Here is a 17194-nt window from a genome sequence, read left to right as displayed (position 1 = left end):
CAGTGGACCTTTTAACAAATATGATTCTTAGCTCGGGGCTATGGGGTTTTTTTTTAATTTTTTATTTTATTTATTTGAGAGCGACAGACACAGAGAGAAAGACAGATAGAGGGAGAGAGAGAGAATGGGCGCACCAGGGCTTCCAGCCTCTGCAAACGAACTCCAGACGCGTGCGCCCCCTTGTGCATCTGGCTAACGTGGGACCTGGGGAACCGAGCCTCGAACCGGGGTCCTTAGGCTTCACAGGCAAGCGCTTAACCGCTAAGCCGTCTCTCCAGCCCTCGGGGCTATGGTTTTTCTAATAGCATTTTAATCACTGTTTATGAAAGTCGTGCGCAATAATTGTTAGAAGAAAACTCAGCCTACATTGTCAGATAATTAGATTGTTTTCAGTTTTGTCATCACCCATAATGTTAGCATAAACACTGTTCTAGTTAATTTTGTGTCTCTCTTGCTTTATTTTCTTGGCATAAAGACCTAGAAATCAAATTAAATGGATATTTGGGGCTGGAGAGGTGGCTTAGCAGTTAAGGCACTTGCCTGCGAAGCCTAAGGACCCATGTTTGACCCTGAGGCAAGTGCAAGGTCATAATGCCCCCTAAGTGGCTGAAGCATCTGAAGTTTGAGTGCAGTGGCTGAGGCCCTGGTGTGCCAATTCTCTCTCTTTGTCTCTCTCTAATATAAAAATAAGTTAAAAGAAAATAGGTATTTTGATGTAAGTCTTCTTAGGATTCTACAGGATCTTTATTTTGAGTTTCATAATCAAAAGATAAAGAGAAGCTGAGTGTGGTTGGGCATGCTCATAATCCCAGCACTCAGGAGGCTGAAGCAGGAGGATCTCAAGTTCAAAGCCAGCCTAGGTCATATGGTGAAACCTTTTCTCAAAAAATGCCAGGTGCTGATTATGGAAATCAGTATGGGGATTTCTCAAAACGTTAGAAATAGACTTCCCCTGTGATCCAGTCATACCACTTGTAGGCATGTACCCTAAAAACTCCACACTGTATTACAGAGATATTTGCACATTGATGTCTATTGCAGTTCTATTTACAATAGCTAAGAACTGGAAATGGCCTAGATTCCTAGAGACAGATAAATGGAAATGAATATATGTGTGTGTGTACACACACACACACACACATACATACACACAATGGAATTCAACTCAGCCACATGGAACAAATGAAATTTGCAGAAAAATGGATGGATCTGGAAAGAATCATATATATGAAGTGACATAAAGTCAGAAAGACCAAGAGCACATGTTCTCTCTGATATGCAGGTCTCAGCTTATACTATCTTTTTTTTAAAAAATTATTTATTTATTTATTTGAGAGCGACAGACACAGAGAGAAAGACAGATAGAGGGAGAGAGAGAGAATGGGCACGCCAGGGCTTCCAGCCTCTGCAAACGAACTCCAGACGCGTGCGCCCCCTTGTGCATCTGGCTAACGTGGGACCTGGGGAACCGAGCCTCGAACCGGGGTCCTTAGGCTTCACAGGCAAGCGCTTAACCGCTAAGCCATCTCTCCAGCCCAGCTTATACTGTCTTTAAGGAAGGTGTGTGTGTGTGTGTGTGTGTGTGTGTGTGTGTGTGTGTGTGTGTGTGTTTGTAGAGAACCTATAAGCAGAGACCTGTAGCCAAAAGTGAATATAAAGACATGAGCCATAAAAGGGGGAGGGACGGATAAAGGATACTGTGACATTTAAACAGAAGGAAGGAAACTGTACTGAGGAAGAAGTGGGGGGAGAAAGAGGGGAAAAGGTAAGACGAGGGAATCAACACAAACAATTTTTCATTGTTTAAATGCCGCATAAATAAAGTTTCAAGAAAAATATACAAAATCAGGGAATATAGTAAACGCTTAACTCACGTGCCCGTGGCCCTGGGTTGGAGCCGTAGCACACACAAATGGGCAGTGGTATGTATGTGTATGTGTGCATATATAAATATGCACGTCTGGAAATATCTGAGATTTAATGACCCTTCTGTTCTTATCATGTTCATAACTGTCAGTTTATTCATCTACCTAAAATGGGAATAAATGCCTCAATGAATATTCATTATGGTAAAATGACCAAAAAGCTGGAGAGAAGCCAGCTGGCGGGAGATTTTACCCTGTGGATGCGAAGCTCAAGTATTTCTCTGCACTCCGTTTGGTGTCTAAAAAGAGGTCAAATTAATTAGATGATTATTCTTTAATTAAACATGGAGAGAAAAGCCAGCATTTGATTAAACTGTGACCATGAATCGTGGAAGACTGTAGGTGGGAATGGTCCATTTCTCTAGGACAACTTCAAACTTGTGTGCCGTTCTTTTAGACATGGTATTGCGTTATCACAATAATCGTCATGACAGTTAAATTATCTGACTTCACTGAAGATCCACAAACCTTTGTTTTGTTTTGTTTTTTAATTGCAGATTAACTACAGCAATGTGCAATGAAGTAGCCTGTTTATCAAAGAAGTTTATAAATTCTTTAACCACTGTTGGGGTAAGATCACAGTATTGATCATTTTTCACCTTTTTATTTTATATATATTTTTTTTTTACAGTACATAGTTCCTTTTTTATTTTGGTAGGAGCATGATTTTTTGTTGTTTTTTTTTTTATTTTTGACATTTACACACCTGTCATATTCCCCCAAATTACCCTCTTTTATGACCCTTCATTCCCCATTAACACCCTTCTTCCCCATTGTTTCCCTTCTTACTTTCATGCCTTTTTTTAAAAAGGAAAATATTTGGGGTGGAGAGATGGTTAAGGTGCTTGTCTACGAAGCCTGTGTTCAGCTCTCCAGGTCCCATGGAAGCCAGATGCGTAAGGTGACACAAGATCACACATGTGACAAGATGGTTCATGCCTCCAGAGTTCAATTGTAGTGGCTGGAGGGCCTGACTCGCCAATTCTCTCTCTCTCTCTCTCTCATTCACTCACTCTCCTCTCCGATTAAAAAAAAAAAATTAGGGCTGGAGAGATGGCTTAGCGGTTAAGCGCTTGCCTGTGAAGCCTAAGGACCCCGGTTCGAGGCTCGGTTCCCCAGGTCCCACGTTAGCCAGATGCACCACAAGGGGGCGCACGCGTCTGGAGTTCGTTTGCAGAGGCTGGAAGCCCTGGCGCGCCCATTCTCTCTCTCTACCTCTATCTGTCTTTCTCTCTGTGTCTGTCACTCTCAAATAATAAAAAAAAAAATTAATCTCTTAAAGGATGAATTTTAAAATGTTTATTTATTATAGAGAGAGAAAGAATGGCTTTGCCAGGGCCTCCAGCCACTGCATATGAATTCTAGATGCATGTGCCACCTTATACATCTGGCTTTATCTGGGTACTGGGGAATCAAACCGGGGTCCTTAGGCTTTGCACGCAAATGCCTTAAGTGCTAAGCCATCTCTCCAGTCTTCATGTCTTTGTTTTTTTGTTTGTTTTGTTTTGTTTTTGATTTTGTTTTCTGAGATAAGGTCTCACTGTAGCTCAGAGCTGACCTGGAATTCACTATGTAGTCTCAGGCTGGCCTCAAACTCACAGTGACCCTCCTACCTCTGCCTCCTGAGTGCTGCGATTAAAGGTGTGTGCCACCATGCCCGGCTTGCCTTTGTTTTTGTTTTTGCTTTTGTTTTTTTTTAACCCATTGGATTAAATTAGAGTTGCTTGAGTGGTCATAGGTAGGAAGTGGAGCTGTGAGGAGAGGCGGAAGCTCTGGCATCTTTTGTGGCAGCGCCACATGCAGCAGCCATGCCAGGCTTTGTTTGCAGACCAGGCTAAGAGCGTCTGTGTGGTCACTGGCAGCTCAGGGCTCTCCTCTGGCTGGGCTTCAGTCCTGGGTCTTCCACTTCACATATCTAAGATGTTGAGTGAGCTACCTCAGTAGACTGTTTTCTTTGTTTATTAAAAAGAATAGGAGCCGGGCATGATGGCGCACGCCTTTAGTTCCAGCACTCGGGAGGCAGAGGTAGGAGGATCACCATGAGTTCGAGGCCACCCTGAGACTACATAGTGAATTCCAGGTCAACCTGGGCTAGAGTGAGACCCTACCTTGAAAAAACAAAAAAAAAAAAAAACAAAAGAAAAGAAAATGGCTGGGGCCAAGCATGGTGGCGCATGCCTTTAATCCCAGCACTCGGAAGGCAGAGGTAGAAGGATTGCCGTGAGTTCGAGGCCACCCTGAGACTCCATAGTGAATTCCAGCCTGGGCTAGAGTGAGACCCTACCTCAAGAAACCAAAAAAAAAAAAAAAAAAGAATAGGGCTGGGGAGATGGCCCAGTGATTAAAGGCACTTGCTTATAAATTCTCCTGGACCTGGTTCAATTCCCCAGCACCCACATAAATCCAGATGCAGAAAGTGGGCCTGCATCTGGAGTTTGCAGTGGCACGAGACCCTAGCATGCTCATAATCCATAATGTAATACACTCTATCTCTCTCTCTCTCTCTCTCCAAAAAAAAATTTTTTTTTTTTTTGTTGTTTTTCAAGGCAGGGTCTCACTCTGGTCCAGGCTGACCTGGAATTAACTCTGTCATCTCAGGGTGGCCTTGAACTCATGGCAATCCTCCTACCTCTGCCTCCCGAGTGCTGGGATTAAAGGCGTGCGCCACCACGCCTGGCTCCAAAAAAAAATTTTAAGTAGAATGTTGAGCTGGGGAAATGGCTCAGCAGTAAGAGTGCTTATCACACAAGCATGAGGGTCTGAGGGCACCTGAGTCCTCCTGAGTTCGATCCTCAGCACCCACAAAAAAGCTTAGTGTGCTCCAGGTGCGGTGGTGCACACCTTTAATCCCAGCACTTGGGAGGCCAAGGTAGGAAGATTGCCATGGTGGGTTTGAGGCAAGCCTGAGACTACAGGTGAATTCCAGGTCAGCCTGGGCTAGAGTGAGACCTTACCTTTAAAAACAACAACAAAAAAAAGCTTAGTGTGTCATGCATGTCTATAACCCCTGAGCAGAAACAGGAAATCATCACTGAGTCTCAGAGGTCAGCCAGTGTGACCAAAACCAACAGGTCCAGCTTCAGTGAGCGACTCCATCTCAAAGAAAACAGGTGGAAGAGTGAGAGGCACACACCCTATGTTCTCTGACTTCCGCACTGAAATCCAGGGTGTGCATACATCACACACCATACCACACGCACATCACATCACATCACATGTCTTACACACATACAAAAAAGAAAGTGTCAAATGAAGATTCCTTTCCGTTGCTTAGTATCTATAATTTCTATAGTTCAAGAATCTCTATTAAAATGATTAATTTTGAATATTCTCATTCCCTCTGTCTATTTTATAAGTCACACAAGCAGTTTCAAAAGAAGAAAACATTACCAGTTGTTATGTAAGTGTTTCTGTCCTCAAGGTAATTTTTTGTTTTGTTTTGCTTTTCAAGGTAGGGTCTCACTCTGGTCCAGGCTGACCTGGAATTAACTATGTAGTCTCAGGGTGGCCTCGAACTCTCAGCGATCCTCCTAACTTCTGCCTCCCGAGAGCTGGGATTAAAGGCGTGCCAGCCAAGGTAACAGTTTTGAAAGGCTTAGCATTTGTTTGAATGTGTGGATTCTGGTTATTTTCTTAGAAATCAATCAGGGCTGGAGAGATGGCTCAGTGGTTAAGGTATTTGCCTGCATGGCCTAATGACCTGGGTTTGATTCCCCAGTATATGAAACCAGATGCACAAAGTGATACATGCGTCTAGAGTTCCTTTGCAATGGCTAAAAGCCCTGGTGCACCCATTCTTACACGTACCTCCCCCCCGCCCCGTCTATCTGTCTCTGTCTCTCTGCTTCTGTCCTCTCTTCTCTCTGTCTCTCTCTGCTTACAAATAAATAGATTTTTTAAAAAAGAAGCCAATCACATGATAGACCCCTGCCTTAGTGAGTGGGCAGGAGGAGACATTTAGAAAGTATTCCCTTTTAACCCTCTTGTGTTTTTCTCTCAAGTCCCTGGATGCAAGATCAGTTGCTCTTTTCTTTTGTTTTGTTTTGTTTATGGTTTTTCAAGGTAGGGTCTCACTATAGCTCAGGCTAACCTGGAACGTAGTCTCCCGGTGGCCTCAAACTCATGGCAATCCTCCTACCTCTGCCTCCTGAGTGCTGGGATTAAAGGCATGCGCCACCATGCCCAGCAGATGCTCTTTTCTTGAGACTCAGGAAACAGGTTTGAGTTAGGGTATTTCTGTTTGTAAGTTTTCTAGGGCTGCCTGGAAGCCTGCCAGGCTCTTTCTGGAGCCTCTTACGATGGCTTGACATTCTTGGCTTCTTCTGGCTTCTGGTATACCTAGATGTTCTTCAGATCCTGGCTTGTGGCTACAAAACTTCACTCACTCATTCATTCATTCATTCATTCATTAATTCTCCCCTCCTATTTATCTTTACTTGGCTTAATGTCTGTGTCCAAAATTTCCTTTTCCTATAAAGATACCGGTCATGTTGGATTAGGATAGGATCAATATGACCTAACCCATATCTTCAACAACCCCATTTTCAGATGAGGTCACAGTTTGAGGTACTGTAGAGTAAGACCTGAGTATATCTTTTTGGTAGACACCATTTAACTCATAACAAGAACTAGCAAAAGCGGGTCCTACATGGTTGGCACAAAAAAAAAAAAAATTGCTGAAGGCGTATTGGAAAAGCAGTGGAGACTGTGAGCAGCTCTTCCTACGCACTCTCCCAAGCGGAATTATCAATGTGACTCAGTGCCAGCACTTCCCAGACCCTGGGTCTGCCCGTCAGAGTCCTAGCTCCTGTTTCATAAAGCTCTCCAGCATGGGTCAGCTGCCCACCGGAGGTCACTCGGCAGTGACGCGGGACAGTCTGCTGGACATGCTGGCTGGGGCACACACCCCTCTTTAAGACAAAAGCAGCTCTCAAAAGAAGTAGGAAATGATTATGGATCTGGATGTCATCCCAAAGTGTCTGTCTCCCACACTTGTAAAACACTCAGTTATTAGCATATCACCCATCCATTCTATGAGCAAAGAATTTAGTTTGATTCCCCTGTTTCATAAAAGAGTAGCTTTTGCCAGGCATGATGGCACAGTCCTTTAATCCCAGCACTTAGGAGGCTGAGGTAGGAGGATCACCATGAGATTGGGGCCCACCTTGAGCTACAGAATGAGTTCCAGGTCAGCCTGAGCTAGAATGAGACCCTGCTTTGAAAGCAACAATAACACAAACAGCAGCTTTTGTGCTTGTCTCTCAGACACCTTTAACAATAGAGCTTGACTGTCTTTCTGCAGAGTGATGGGCAGCTGAGAGCTTGAGGATAGATATGGCAGACTAGATGAAAAGCATTCGTGTGCTCCGCGCTCCATCTCTTGTGACCACGGGCTTGGGTAGGAATGAATGCTGGGCTTATAGAGATTTGACGGAGCCTAAGTAGGATTGGCTAGCTGTGGCAGCCTGGCTTCCTAGGGCTTTATCCTTGCGCCCCCTTCCTCTTTGCACAGTTCAGTAGATGAGGAAGCTGAGGTCCAGAGGGGGAGGTCGTTCCCCAGGCCTCTCAGCAGCCACCAGATACATCACACAGATACCTGTCGGGTCGCTGTTCGGTGATTATCTAGGGATGAGTGTGTGTGTGTGTGTGTGTGGTATTTTATATGACTTATATTCACCCGTTTTTCTTTTTCTTTTTTCTTTTCTTTTGTTTTTGTTCTTGTTTTTTGAGGTAGGTTCTCACTCTGTCCCAGGCTGACCTGGGATCCACTCTGTAGTCTCAGGGTAGCCTCGAACTCACAGCGCTCCTCCTACCTCTGCCTCCCGAGTGCTGGGATTAAAGGTGTGTGCCACCACGCCCGGCTTTAACCCATTTTTCTACATGAGTGGTATTCATGGTATTCTTTTTCCTTTTATTGCATTATATCCCAGGCTAGTGCTTCTTTTTTTTAAAAAAAATATTTATTTATTTGTAAGCAGAGAAAGATAAAGATAGGAGAGAGAGACAGAGAGAATGGGTGCACCAAGGTCTCCAGCCACTGCAGACAAACTCCACATGCATGCACCACATTGTGCATCTGGCTTTACATGGGTACTGGGGAATGGGGCCTGGGTTGTTAGGCTTTGCAGGCGAGTGCCTTAACCACTGAGCCATCTCTTCAGCCCTTCCCCCCCCCCCGCTGTCCAGGCTAGTGCATCTTAAATGTCTGTGTGCACACCAATGACCTGGAGATGCCATTAAGATGCTGATTCTGAGTCGATCAGTGTCTGGGGTGAGGACTGAAGTTATTCCCCCCGTTAAGAAGCACTAGATGGTCAGAATGTCCCTGGCCCGTAGTGTACATTTTGGGTACCAGGGCTCCACAGCTGGACGTGGAACTGACCTGACCGAACATTGTATGCATATGCAACCAGGTCCACAAATGTTTTCATGCACGAAATCAGGAAATGCACATTACTGTTTGGGAGAATGAAAAGCTGGGTGGAAAAGAGTTGACTGCAATGCCATCCCGCCGCGACCATGGCCCTGATCTTGTGTCGCGATAAATAGTTGCACCCATCATTGCTTCTGTTCTTCCAAACAGTCACAATTCATAACTTGGAGTTAATGGGCGTGTATTACTCTCCAGACTCTATTTAAATTGCTTGCACATCTCATTGATTCTGAAAACCAATGTCATTTTATTGCCCTCATCTTGATTATATTTTAGAGGTTTATTGATAACCAAATAAACATGAAAGCAAATGCCATAATGGATCTTTCTGGTTACTTACTAAAATGAGTGGGGTTTTAAAGAGGTTTTTTTGTTGTGGTGTTTTGTTTTCCTCCCAAGAGTCCACTGTGGTTTCCTCGGCAAGACATTACCCTTTGGGAGTGTGATGTCAGTGAAAGTGGGTTTCTCTGGGAAGATGTATTTAATTTGCATGTTTTTGTTGACCACAAACCCCTCTAAGTATAATAAGTGAAGCCAAAATATTACTTTTGCCCTCTTTCTAAATAATTTTTTAAAATTTTTATTTATTTATTTATTTATTTGAGAGTGACAGACACAGAGAGAAAGACAGATAGAGGGAGAGAGAGAGAATGGGTGCGCCAGGGCTTCCAGCCTCTGCAAACAAACTCCAGACGCGTGCGCCCCCTTGTGCATCTGGCTAACGTGGGACCTGGGGCATGGAGCCTCGAACTGGGGTCCTTAGGCTTCACAGGCAAGCGCTTAACCGCTAAGCCATCTCTCCAGCCCACTTTTGCCCTCTTTCTTCAGCCCTTTTAGTGATACATTATTGTAGGAGTGGGTCAAGCATTTTACATGGAAAGACTTGATTGATTGCCCAATAATGTAAGGATAATGACATGTATGCACCCTCACTTTGTTTTCAAATATTCATTCATTTACTTATATTTTTCATGAGAGATAGAAAGAAGGAAAGAGGCAGAGAAAGAACATGAGAGAATGGGCATGCCAGGGTCTCTAGCCACTACAAACAAACTTCAGGTGCATACGTCACCTTACATGGGTCCTGGGAAATCAAACCTTGATCCTTTGACTTTGCATGCAAGTGCCTTAGCTGCTAAGCCATCTCTCCAGCCCCCGCTCTTACTTTGTGAGCATCTACTTTGTAGGATTGGGACCCCATACTCTCTATACATTTATGTTTTGAAACTTGGATCTGCAGACTTGTTTGCAAGATATATTAATGGATATTTTAATTTTGCATTCTGGAAGATACCCTATAACCAAGCACTCATTTTTGCATAAAAAGAAGAAAGGAAAAGAGATTAGACTACCAGGGTAGATACGTGAAAGGCTGAACCCTCCTACAAAATCTGAGAGGCCAAAAAAAAAAAAAAAAAAAGAAGAAGGAGAAGAAAGATGAGGGATAGGAGGAGGAAGAAGAAGAGGAGGAGGGAGAAGAATAAGAAGGAAGAGAGCCGGGCGTGGTGGTGCACGCCTTTAATCTCAGTACTTGGGAGGCAGAGGTAGGAGAATCGCCATGAGTTCAAGGCCATCCTGAGACTACATAGCGAATTCCAGGTCAGCCTGACCTGGATTGAGACCCTACTTCGAAAAACCAAAATACAAAAAAAAAAAGAGGAGGAGGAGAGAGAGAATGGGCACGCCAGGGCTTCCAGCCACTGCAAACAAACTCCAGATGCATGTGCTACCTTGTGCATCTGGCTTACATGGGTCCTGGGGTATTGAATCTGGGTCCTTTGGCCTTGCAGGCAAGTGCCTTAACCATTAAGCAATCTCTCTAGCCCTACCTTAATATTTTTAAAACTGGAAAATTCAGCCAGCTGTAGTTGTTTATGCTGTAATCCCATCCCTGATCATGAGTTTTGAGACCAGTCTGGACTACAAAAATATTTTAAAAAAATTTTTAAATACAAAAGTAAAAGTCACAATAAACTATTAAAATTATAAGTAAAGACAGATTTAATTTATACTTACACGATACCTTATTTCAGTTTACTCCCAGCTCAGCTACAAACTTTATTTTTAGTTTTATTTGTGTGTGTGTGCATGGGTGTACCAAGACCCCTCACCACTGCAAATGAATGCCAGATGCTTGCATCACTTTTTGTGTCCATCTTTGTGTGAGCAGACTGGGGATTCAACCCAAGCTGGTAGGCTTTACAGGCAAGTTCCTGTAACCACTGAGCCATTTTCCCAGCATCCCAGTCACAAATTTTAAATAGTTAAAATATCTCAGTTTACTTTTTTGTTTTGTTTTGTTTTTTGAGGTAGGGTCTCACTCTAGCCCAGGGTGACCTGGAATTCACTATGTAAACCTCAGGGTGGCCTCACACTCACAGTGATCTGCCTACCTCTGCCTCCTGAGTGCTGGAATTAAAGGCATGTGCCCCCATACCCAGCATATTTTTTTTTTAACATTCATTTTAAAAGTTATTTTACTTATTTATTTGTAAGCAGAAACAGAAAGAGAATAGGCATGCCAGGGCCTCTAGCCACTGTAAACAAACTCCAGATGCATGCGCCACTTTGTGCATCGGGCTTTATGTGGGTACTGAGGAATCCAACCTGGGTTGTTAGGCTTTGCAGGCAAACACCTCAACTGCTGACCCATCTCTCCAGCCCTCAGTGTACATTTCTAACTGTGTGACCTCATACAAGCCACTCTACCTTCTGAGTTCCTGTTTTCTCATCCAGTAATTAGGGTCATCACAGAACTCTCCTGCCCATTATGACAGTGAGATCACAAGCCAGGTATGGTGGCGCACATCTTTAGTCCCAGCACTTGGGAGACAGAGGTAGGAGGATCGCCTTGAGTTTGAGTCAAGCCTGAGATTACATAGTGAATTCCAGGTCAGCTTGGGCTAGAGTGAGAGACTAGTTCGAAACAAACAAACAACAAAAGGAATGCAACGTGATCATATAAGGAAAGCATCAAATACAAAGCGTGGCCCGTAGTAAGCACGGCACCTCTTCCCCGCCTCTCCAAGAGATACGGGCAGTAAAGCCAGGGTCTTACTGTAGTGTGGGAAGCCTTACGGTATGAGCCTCTAATCTGTCAATTTTATACTTTTGATTCCACAGAGCAACAAGAAGGCTGAGGTCCTTAACCCCATGATCAATAGTGTGTTTTTAGAGGTAAGTAGTCCTCTAGACTAGAGAGAAAATGCTCTGAAACAAAGCTGATCGTAGGCTATTTTCTGTCTTTTTGTCTTCCTCCCTGGCAACAAGTGTTATTGCAATTCTAGATCTTTTTTGGCGGGGGAAGTTTGGTTTTTGGTTTTTCAAGGTAGGGTCTCACTCTAGCCCAGGCTGACCTGGAATTCATTACAGAGTCTCAGGGTGGTCTCGAACTCACGGTGATCCTCCTACCTTTGCCTCCCGAGTGCTGGGATTAAAAGCATGTTCCGCCACGCCCGGCTCACAATTCTAAATCATATCATCAACTGTCTTGATTTATTTATTCATTTTTATGAAGAGAGTGCCAGGGCCTCCTGACATAACAAACAAACTGCAGACATATGTGCCACTTTGTGCATTTGGCTTTACGTGGGTACTGGGAAATCGAACCCAGACCAGCAAACTTTGCAAGGCAACACTTTTTTTTTTTTTAGGCAAGCCCAACAGACTGCCTTTTTTAAAAAAATATTTTTTGTTTATTTTTATTTATTTATTTGAGAGCAACAGACAGAGAGAAAGAGGCAGAGAGAGAGAAAGAATGGGCACATCAGGGCCTCCAGCCACTGCAAACGAATTCCAGATGCATGTGCCCTCTTGTGCATCTGGCTAATGTGAGTCCTGGGAAATCGAGCCTTGAACTTGGATCCTTAGGCTTCATAGGCAAGTGCTTAACTGCTAAGCCATCTCTCCAGCCCCCCTTTTTTTAATGTGAGAGTGAGCAAGAGAGAGAGAAAAAGAATTGGCACACCAGGGCCTCTGCATTCAAACTCCAGACAATTGTGCCTCCTTGTGCGCATGTGCGTGCCTACATCACTGTGCATCTGGCTTACGTGGGACCTGGAGAGTCAAACGTGAGTCCTTCGGCTTCACAGACAAGTGTCTTAACTGCTAAGCCATCTCTCCGTTCCCAAGGCAACACTTTTGACTGCTGAGCCATCTCCTCAGCCCTCAACAGTCTTTGGGGTAACATTTATATAGCTGAGCCAGCTGTAAACCCTTAGTCGAGAAATAATACCTAATCTTCAAGAATTCCTGATTATAAAAAGAAACACTAAGCTGGCATGTTATTTCTGTCACTTTTTTTTTTTTTTTCCAGCTGAAGTAGATTTCTGCTACCACATTAGACCATCAGTATAATACTATCATTACTGGCTGTAATGAGGGATGGTTGCCCAATGGTGATTTTCATAAGTATGGTCATTGCCCTTTGTTCACAATAAACCTTGGATTTAGCTGAATCTAAGTTCCAGGCTGGCAAAGATGGCACGTAGAATGCCTCTGTCCATTCAGTGGAAGGGCACCATCCCCCATGGCTGCCCGCTCCCTAGCCGGCCTGCTCACCAGAGCCTCATAGCAACAGCTGTGCAGATGTCCCCAACACTGCTGTGACTGCAGAAAGAAAAACAACAGTGATATAAGAGAGAGGAAACCAGGCCGGAGAGGTGGCTTAGCAGTTAAGGCCCTTGTCTGCGAAGCCTGAGGACCCATGCCCAACTCTCCAGATCCCATGTAAGCCAGACGCAAGGTCGCACATGCACACAAGGTGGCGGGTGTGTCTGGAGTTCAATTGCAGTTGCTGGAGACCCTGGCATGCCAATTCTCTCTCGTTCTCATTAAAAAAATAAAAATAAAAATAAATAAAAAGAGAGAAGTCCAGGGACCCTTCTCCATCTTGGAGCATGGGGACCTGGGCCTGACCATGAAGGACCAAACTAACACACTGACAGAGGTGTAACCACAGGTCTCTCAGCCACAGTCATACGATGTTCCCGAGCTGATGCCACATACAGACATAAATGCTGGCATTACTGCTTTTAGATGCCAATGACAAAATTGGAAATTACAAAACTCTGGGCACGCTACCTAAGAATTCACGGCAATATTTGTGGGAATTGTGCCTGGTGTTCAAGGAAAGCTGCCAGTGGTCAAAAATTAAGAAAGTGGTGGCCACGAGTGTTATTGTTCAAGACACAGGCAAATAGTGGAAAGGGGGCATCTGAAGGGACAGGAGCTATAGGGACAGGTCCAGAAGGACGGGTACAGCTAAGAGGAAACCATAGCAGCCCACAGCAGAATATAGCATGTGATGTTCTCTCCATGGAAAAACCAGGCATGGAAGTGTACATCTATAATCACTGTGCTTGGGAGGCTAGGCAAGAGAGCGGTGTATTTGAAGCCAACCTAAGCTTTGTGGTGAGACTCCTTCCCAACCCCCCACAAAAAAATCTCTCCCCAGACACCCTTAAGCATTAGCACACTAATTTGCCGTGCCGTTTACCAAAACTATGAGGTCAAGTGTTAATGCATTCCTCTAGAAGAAATTTTCACATTTTAGATACTGTTACGGGGTTGGAGAGATGTCTTAGCAGCTAAGGCATTTGCCTGCGAAGCCCAAAGACCAGGTTCGGTTTTCCAAGTCTCACGTAAGCCAGCTGCACAAGGGATGCATGCATCTTGAGTTCATTTGCAGTGGCTAGAGGCCCTGGTATGCCCCTTCTCTCTCTAGCTCTCCCTCTGTCTCAAATAAATAAAACTAAAATCTTTTTTTTTTAAGTAATTTATTAAAAAAAAAAAAACTCAGATAGCTGGGTGTGGTGGCGCACACTATTAATCCCAGCACTGGAAAGGCAGAGGTAGGAGGATCGCCATGAGTTCGAGGGCACCCTGAGACTACATAGTGAATTCCAGGCCAGCCTGGGCTAGAGCGAAACCCTACCTCGAAAACACACACACACACACACACACACACACACACACACACACACACAAAACCCCTCAGGCTATGGGGGACATGCATTCACATTCACATCACCACAGATACCCTAAACTTTATCATTTATTTATTTATTTACTTCTTTGTTTTGCCATGTTGGGGAATCCAACCCAGGGCTTCACCCATTCTTGTGAATACCCAATAGGTGTGAATACACTCTATGACTGAGCCGTACCTAAGTCCCACCCTAACTTTAAATGACCTCTCTGTTTAATAAGGGTGTGCCACAGAACACACATAATAATAACAGCAGAGCGTGGTGGCACACGCCTTTAATCCCAGCACTCGGGAGGCTGAGGTAGGAGGATCGCCGTGAGTTCGAGGCTACCCTGAGACTCCAGAGTGAATTTCAGGTCAGCCTGGGCTAGAGCAAGTCCCTACCTCAAAAAAAATAATAATAATGGTAATGATAATAATATCAGAGTTTAACACAAGAATAAAGTACCAACATGGTGGAGGAATGACACTATTTAAGGATTTGCTATGCATAATTTTTGCAATAATATCTCCAGCTAGTTTCGTGTTGACCATTCTGTTTATTCAACTGTTAGAACCTGAACTGCTTTGTCCTATCATGTCAGGGCTGTGGGGTTGATAATTGTGGATATACTGGGCCATGGATGTAAACACATTTATGTGCTTTGAGAGCCATGAGGATGTTTTGCCTCACTTTGCATGAATTCTCCTCTCTGTTAATTTAGATAATTACGAGCTGGCCATACTCCATCCAAAAGAATATGTGTTTACATTTGCTGTTAGCACAGCCATAAGGAATTTCACGATGTTCCAGTTCGATAATGTTCCCTCTCTCTCTCCTCGAGTGAAAAGGAATATTGTCGGCTTGTGAGAACTGTAAAGCCTGCGCTATGCAAATCATGTTCCAGCGACATCTTTCCCTCTTGCAGGGCTGCAATAGCACGGCATATGTGCAGGACGCCTTCCAGCTGCTTCTCCCCGTGCTGCAGGTTTCACATATCCAGGCGAGTTGTTTGAAGACGCAGCCGTGACCTTGACAGGCTCCATCCAGCTCAGTGACAGGCCACATTGCTCCGTTATACACCAATGAGTGGCGCGTCTTCAATGCACCTGGCCGCACACACCTATTGGAGATCACTACAAGCAGTTTTGCACAATTTTGAACATACAAAGAGAGTCATCATGTCTCAGTGTATATGGTTGGCTTTTTTTTTTTTTTTTACGAATAATTGTGTTTTCCTGATGTTAATTTAAACTTACACAGGTTATCCTGAACATCCCCTTTAATTTGCAAGTCATTCACAAATATTCTTGTCTGGTTTCCTAGCCAAGCATGTTATATTTAGATGTTTATAGGGAGACCCTAGATTTTTGTATCCCTTTCAAATTTCTACCTTTGAATACCCCACTCTTCTTATAAAATATTTGCTTTCAACAATTCTGATACTGAGCTTTGTTTGTTGCATAGGTGTCAAGGACAAAAATAACACTTATTTTTTTATCTATTATAGTAAAATAGGGACAAAATAACCTTGTGATCATTTATTTTTGTGACAAGCATCTCTTAAGCACTACAGCATGCTCACAACAAAGAAAGTAATTTCATCCCAGTAAAGTCATATCCTCAAAGAGGATTTATAATAATTTTTAAAATACTTTAAGGTACTAATAGAAAAAAGGAAATTAATAGAGTCTCTAAACCTTCAATCATTTGAAGAACAAGTTAGGTTGGTGGTTATTAAGTATGTCTTAAGTATAGACCATTTCTTAAATATGTTATCCTCCAATTTATTACTTTTTGCTGACCTCCTTGAACATTTTATCTAGCATTTTATGTGTGGGACAACAATATAATGTACGGGGCCAGAGAGATGGCTTAGCAGTTAAGGTGCTTGCCTGTGAAGCCTAAGGACCCAGGTTCAATTCCCCGGTATTCATGTAAGCCAGATGCACAAGATAGAGCATGTGTCTGGAGTTTGTTTGCAGTGGCAGGAGACTCTAGCTTGCCCACTCTCTATCTATGTATCTATCTATCTATCTTTCTGCCCCTTCCTCTCTCTCTCATAAATAAATAAAATATATATTTTTTTTAATTTGAGAGCGACAGACACAGAGAGAAAGACAGATAGAGGGAGAGAGAGAATGGGCGCGCCAGGGCTTCCAGCCTCTGCAAACGAACTCCAGATGCGTGCGCCCCCTAGTGCATCTGACTAACGTGGGACCTGGGGAACCAAGCCTTGAACCAGGGTCCTTAGGCTTCACAGGCAAGCACTTAACCGCTAAGCCATCTCTCCAGCCCAAATAAAATATTTTTAAAACATATGTATGAGAAGGGGTATGAAAGAGTATTTGAATTTAAAGTGCATGATGGTATAATTTCAAAACTTAGAAGTTTCAGTGGAGAATTACAGGAGTCTTAGTACATTAGAATCCCAGGTCTTAATTATTTAAAATATTTTATTTATTTATTTGAGAGAGAAAGAGGGAGAGAGAGAGAGAGAATGGTCACGCCAGGGCATCCAGACACTGCAAACGAACCCCAGATGCATGTTCCATTTGCATCTGCCTTATGTGGGTCCTGAGGAATTGAACCTGGGTCTTCTGGCTTTGCAGTCAAATGCCTTAACCATTAAGCCATCTCTCCAGCAACTTCCCACCAGGTCTGCATTTTTAAAAGCCTATACTGGGTCATACTGATTCAGGGAGGCAGTGCTGAAGATCTGACTTTGGGCCCTTCTGCTCAGGCTCCCCTGCTCAATACAGGGGAGAGTCTGTGCAGTTCTGTGCAGTGCCCTACTTTTGTCAAAAAAATTAAAAAAAAAAAAAAAAGGCAGGCATGGTGGCTCACGCCTTTAATCCCAGCACTCG

General features: G+C 43.7%; 1 protein-coding gene across 4 annotated transcripts in view; it reads left to right on the top strand.

Moving 5' to 3' along the window:
- Fam114a1 (family with sequence similarity 114 member A1) overlaps window positions 1–15764 on the top strand; it is an 87230-nt gene extending 71466 nt beyond the window's left edge. For all 4 annotated transcript variants that reach the window (XM_045130302.1, XM_045130301.1, XM_045130303.1 and 1 more), the window contains 3 exons: window positions 2423–2495; window positions 11482–11535; window positions 15256–15764. In XM_045130302.1, coding sequence (XP_044986237.1) covers window positions 2423–2495; window positions 11482–11535; window positions 15256–15357 — 229 coding nt within the window. In that variant the 3' untranslated portion in view covers window positions 15358–15764. The remainder of the gene's footprint in view (window positions 1–2422; window positions 2496–11481; window positions 11536–15255) is intronic.
- The last annotated feature ends 1430 nt before the right edge of the window (window positions 15765–17194 follow it).

The sequence above is a fragment of the Jaculus jaculus genome, chromosome 11 (genome assembly GCF_020740685.1).
Source record: "Jaculus jaculus isolate mJacJac1 chromosome 11, mJacJac1.mat.Y.cur, whole genome shotgun sequence".
Taxonomy (NCBI): domain Eukaryota; kingdom Metazoa; phylum Chordata; class Mammalia; order Rodentia; family Dipodidae; genus Jaculus; species Jaculus jaculus.
The sequence above is the reverse complement of the archived record's forward strand: the minus strand, read 5'-3'. Positions and strand labels throughout refer to the sequence as shown.